The sequence below is a fragment of the Papaver somniferum genome, chromosome 7, assembly GCF_003573695.1.
Source record: "Papaver somniferum cultivar HN1 chromosome 7, ASM357369v1, whole genome shotgun sequence".
Lineage (NCBI taxonomy): Eukaryota > Viridiplantae > Streptophyta > Magnoliopsida > Ranunculales > Papaveraceae > Papaver > Papaver somniferum.
The window spans coordinates 245,590,276-245,595,680 of record NC_039364.1 but is presented as its reverse complement, the minus strand read 5'-3'; the positions used below and the strand labels follow the sequence as shown (position 1 = coordinate 245,595,680).

Sequence of the window (5,405 nt, the reverse complement as noted above, 5' to 3'; positions counted from 1 at the left end):
ACAATCCACAACGTTTTAGACATTCCTAGCATGCATAGTACACCTGTTAACTTTTCTGAAACCTAAACCACCTTCGGAAGGCAGTCATCTGATAGATTGGGATAGCCTGACACCACATTTTTTTATGAGAGAAGCTCTAGTATCTTGAGAAAGAAGTTTGTGATACCAAGACGACATTTCATCATCTACAAATAACAAAAGTACTCATCTGAGTTAGATTTTTAGATTTCTAGAAAGTAATGGGAGTACCAAGATACCTCTCACCAATATCACAAGTATGGATATACAAAATAGAGATAACCTATCCATCACATGATCTGGGATCTCCTTACTGAACAAAATACCATACTTGTCAAAGTTGATTTCTTGTCCAAAAACCAGAAAATACTTATGCAAATACTCTTCGATATGCTAAAAATCCTAACCAATGACTTTTGAGAAAAGAAGGCAATCATCCGTAAACATGAGAGGGGTAATAGTAGGAGCATTTCAACAAACTTTAATATCTTTGACAAGGTCAAGACTAGTCAGGTGTCCCCTTTAGAATTTTTGCGGCCCTTAAACCATTTTTTTCCATATTAAATCTAGGCTGGTGAAGGAATACCTATGACACCCATGACCTGATCAGGCCAAATGCTTTTCGTCTGCATTACAATATCTAGAGTCATGCTGTATATTTTATGAAAAACGATAGGCATGTGATGGCCAAGGTCCGCCGTACGTGAAAGCAGTAAGCTTGTTGGTTTGTTGATCCGGCTTTAAAAAATTATTATCAGAGAAACCGATAGCAGAGTTACCATTGATTAATCCGGATGGGTGGGTGTGAGGGTGGAAATAAGCCAATTCTTAATTGAAACAAGCGCTCATCTAATACGAGCTATCATCAGAAACAGTTACCTAGCTACCTAAAAATGATTGACAAAATAACGCTTCTGGCATCAAAGTACTTATTAATTCAGATATGAGAAAAGAATTATAAAGAACATCTTTGAAAGTAGAAATAAAACTACTCTACAAACTGAATATCAACCGCAATAGAAACATCTCCCAATCACAAGAAGTTGACCAGAAAGGTTTTTTAAGATGCGAAAACAAATCACCAACATAAAGAAATGAGGAATGATGTGCTCCCAGTCTGCATCCTTATTAAGAACAAAACTGAGCAAATGCAACTTCAAACAGGCGGCAAAACAGTACTGGTGATGCGTTGAGTCTTAGCTTTATCTCCATCGAGTTTGGCGACTGGTTAGACACTGGAAGACATTTGTACGTTGCCAGGCTTATCATCAGTGTTCCTTGGTTTCTTGTTGTAGAATACCGCAAACAAAATCAGCTGACTTAAACCGAGTATCATTCCAGAACCGTTACTGATCTGTGAAATACAGAAAGGGCAAACCAATTTGCATTTGATTAGTCTTTGTAATTAGCAACAAATCCCAATAGTTAAAAAATAAATAAAGGCGGAACGGCAGATTTCTATAGATGCACGTTTTGCTTACAAAGATGAAGAGATCGAATCGAAGCAAGGCATATGTCAACCAACAGCCACCGTTCAGGAAATTGGCGAGTAGAAGCCAAAATGGCAAGTATTCAGTACTCTTTGTTCTGATAACCAATAACTGCAGAAACAAACAAATATATCATCTAGAGAAATTAAGAGAAAACCTTCATGTCCGATCATACAACCCATCCTAAAGATCTTGTGTAAGTAGAAGCATTAAACTAGAATGCTTACCATGTTGTCGAGTGGCATGGCGTACATCAGAATGTTGAAGATGAGACAGAAGATACCAACGAATGTACCTCTTGATTTTACAGTGTGAAACACACCCATGGTAACACCAACAATAATTGCAAAGAATGCAATTTCACCTCCTAACACTTTTGCCACATACATCTAAACATCCACAGATATATCGAAAGCAAATTAAACATTAGTAACCAAAGAAAAGTAAGACACATATTGAGACCACTATGAGTCTATGTACAGAACCCAGATGTAATGAACACATGATAGAAGAGAAAGATTCACTGCAGTTAAAAATGTAGAAACATTTTGACTCTATACATCTGTACAGGAATTGAATTGGTTGAATAGCTAGGTAATTTGGCCGAAGGTACTGCTCTCAAATTTCTTGCTTAAGGCACCGCTCTAAAATTTCTAACTAAACCCACTGAGTGGATCCTAGTCCGAAGAGAAGTAGAAACAGTAAAAAATTTCTCATGATGATAATAGCAACGTATAATATCAAAACCACAATCAATACCGAAATATAAGATACATTTAAAACGAATCTGTCATTATAATTGCATGATATCAAATAACTTTCACAAATCTGGCTAAAATGTTGGACCAAAGATAGAAAAAAAAATCATGAAACTCAAAGTTTATGAAGGATTGTTTTGAGAAGAGAAAATCTTACTCTTTGTTTCTTTGTAGCGTACATGAGGTAACAAACAATGTAAGCAAATTCCATAACAAGCCCGACTCCATTAATAGTGACCACAAGAATACTGTGAGGATGAATAAATGGTAGTCCATAGAATACCCATAATGCACAGTTTAATATTGTTGCTAAGTATGGATTTGGTGAATAATCTTCTACTGCTCCCCTCTTGATAATGTCATAAAATGTTGGCCTGAAATAAATATTACCAATAATTAGTATATCAAAAATAGAAAAAAAAATAATCGGATCAGAGCAAAAGACGATTTGATATTTACTGTTAATAGTCACTGGAACAGAGAGAGAGAGATAGAGAACTTACGAAGGAGAGGCAAACAAACCGAATGAAATGACATTTCCTGCAAAAACAAATCAGAAATCAGTGTTGAAAAACCATAAGAATTTCAGAGAAAAGTTCAAAGAAAGTAGAGAGAGAGAGGTTCATTAACAAAAAAAAAAAAAAGTAGAAGATGAAAAATGTAACCATGTGATTATCAGCATCCTTATGATTCATTAATCATTTACAAAAATCCAAAACAGAAATTAATACTATGAAAGTATTTCAGAAAAAAAAAATTATCATGTAGAAAGAGAGTTAGGGTTAGGAAAAGAAACACAGACCAATAACTCCAACAACATTACGAGCTGCATCTGCTGTAACCATGTTTGCTGAGTGATCTTTAAGAATCAGAAAAAACAGAGAAAAGAAGAAGATTAAGAAGTGAATGAGAGAAGAAAAGAAATGAAGACTGGTATTTATAATGCAAAGAAAGTATGAAGAAAATCTAATTTCTGTGGTTAGAATTCGTAACCACAAAAACAGATGATGATGAGAGAGTCTTACTCGTTCTCTAAATCTATATTGACAGCACAATTTTAGACAGAGAGAGAAGAATTAATAGTGAGAAATGGAATTTTTAGAAAGGACAGTGTGGAAATGAGATGTGAAAACCCTTAACAGAGCATGCAAATTAAATCTGTTAGTTTACTTACTTATTATTCAGAATCTTTTATCTAATAATATCCCAATACTTTCTATAAATAACCTGCATTTTTCCATGCTGTGCATGGATGAAATCAATCACGCACTGTACTCAGAAATCAGTTACGATACTTTACACAAATGCCCCTCCTTTCCTTGTTTGTTACTCTCTACTAATATCATGCTTCTCGCGCGTGTTCTCTTTTCTTGGAGAAATATCAATTTGTCAAGGGCTTTCAAGTTTTGTTTTTATTATAGATTATTATCCAAGATTCCAAGTTGGATATCGCGATTCTGAACCGTCGATTGCGTTTGGGTCATTGGCTAAAGGATGATTTCACGGTTGAAAATGACCCCAAAATATCGGATATAATTTGTGAATGTTAGTCGAAGACGTTTTTGGATATAAATCATGTACGGAGTACTATAAAGTTACATAGTCATTAATTCATTATCACCGAATCTAAATAATTACTGTCCATAATTGAAATAATTACATAATTATCACATGCTCGCTCACTATTTTTTTTTCTAAGTTGAATTCTTTTATTACCAGTAAGAATTATTGCAAAACATTCCCGAAAAAAAAAGGTGAATAGGTTTCCAAAGAAAAGAATATATATTTTACGAAAAAAGATGATATATAATAACTAATGCCCTGCCTCTCAAAGCAATTGAGAAAGTCAAGTTTACCATCAAAACAGACAACATCACCGTTACAAAATATTACAAAGTAGGTTTATGCATTTATCCGCGTAATAGCAAAAATCAACTCAAAAATTATATAATTATTCTTAAAATAATTTAAAAGATTTTAGTTTCACTAGCACCGTAAACACAAACACCTCGACTTAGTGATTGAGGCAGCCGTATTTACAGAGCTAGGTTTTAAAAGTGGACGGGCAAATACCAATGGGCACGTATTTGGACGGGTATGGATGAGCTAAAATGGCTAAAACTTGGCAGTCTTGCTTAATAATCAAAATTGGGCTTAGGTGCAGTTAGGATGAGTGGGAAATTGCACACCCATTCTTCCATATGGCACCGTCCCTGGGCAGCCTTGACGACCACTGTGGTGCACCGATATCTTGTTGTCCGTGTTACATTTGATAGGTAACAAAGAAAGATGATTTCGACCGATTTTGACTTTTCCCTGTACTTTAGAATTATAAAGGAGAGACAAAACATTATTTCATAAACGTTGGCAATAAAGACTAATTTGTCGTTTCAAGATTTTTAAGAAGGTGCATGTATATTGTTACCAATGAAAGTAGAATAAATTCGATATACTTTTAGTGTCTTCTTCAAAAGTTGAAAGTTTGTAATGAATAAAATGTTGTAAGAAGATGTCACTTGTTTTTGTTGCACTATACCAACTAATTTGATTTTAAAACGATAGTTATATGTCATGCAACATATTGTATCTGAACTTGTGAAAGTTATAACCACAGTTTGATACCCGATACCCCTTGTGGGACTAGAGAATACATTTTTATCTAGAGAGGATACAAACTTTTCTGATAGTTATGATAATTGCATGCCTGAAAATCCACCGGGATTCGAGCCATCAACAGCAGATAATCCACTCCCCTTACATAATGCTCCGAGAAGCCATATGTTGTAGTAGGATACTACATAATTATTCTCCCCTTTTTTGTCAACAAAATTAGCAAAGGCGAAAAATAGGGATCATAATGAATTAAACAAAAGAGTATTCAAGACCAGATAAGACATACCAGCTTTTAGTTTAAACGATTTCACCAAAAAATGCGGTTTGCGTCAAAGAGACGTGATATGTGTCTAAAAAACCTTGATATTTATCTATTGTTTATGCTTTCTTTGCGAGTTTTCTTGTAAATCACGTATCTTATGTGTGCTTTCGAGTTTTAGGTATTTTGGAGTCATTTGGAGCAAAAGAATAAGAAATAGGCAAAAAGGGCAAAAACGTCATTGTACAGGTGAGTGCTAATCGGAGT

At 34.6% G+C, this 5,405-nt stretch overlaps 1 protein-coding gene across 3 annotated transcripts; it reads right to left on the bottom strand.

Moving 5' to 3' along the window:
- Positions 1 to 930: 930 nt before the first annotated feature.
- LOC113293590 (bidirectional sugar transporter SWEET6b-like) lies at positions 931 to 3,459 on the bottom strand. Of its 3 annotated transcripts, none has more exons than XM_026542184.1 (7): positions 3,441 to 3,459; positions 3,069 to 3,125; positions 2,770 to 2,806; positions 2,424 to 2,640; positions 1,736 to 1,897; positions 1,500 to 1,619; positions 931 to 1,372 (listed from the first exon to the last, which is right to left on the bottom strand). In XM_026542184.1, the coding sequence occupies exons 2-7, from the start codon at positions 3,109 to 3,111 to the stop codon at positions 1,247 to 1,249; spliced, it is 705 nt and encodes a 234-aa protein (XP_026397969.1). In that variant the 5' UTR covers positions 3,112 to 3,125; positions 3,441 to 3,459; the 3' UTR covers positions 931 to 1,246. The 3 variants fall into 3 exon arrangements, with proteins under 3 accessions (XP_026397969.1, XP_026397968.1, XP_026397967.1); XM_026542183.1 differs by lacking the exon at positions 3,441 to 3,459 and adding an exon at positions 3,292 to 3,381; XM_026542182.1 differs by lacking the exon at positions 3,441 to 3,459 and having other exon boundaries at positions 3,069 to 3,201.
- Positions 3,460 to 5,405: the final 1,946 nt, after the last annotated feature.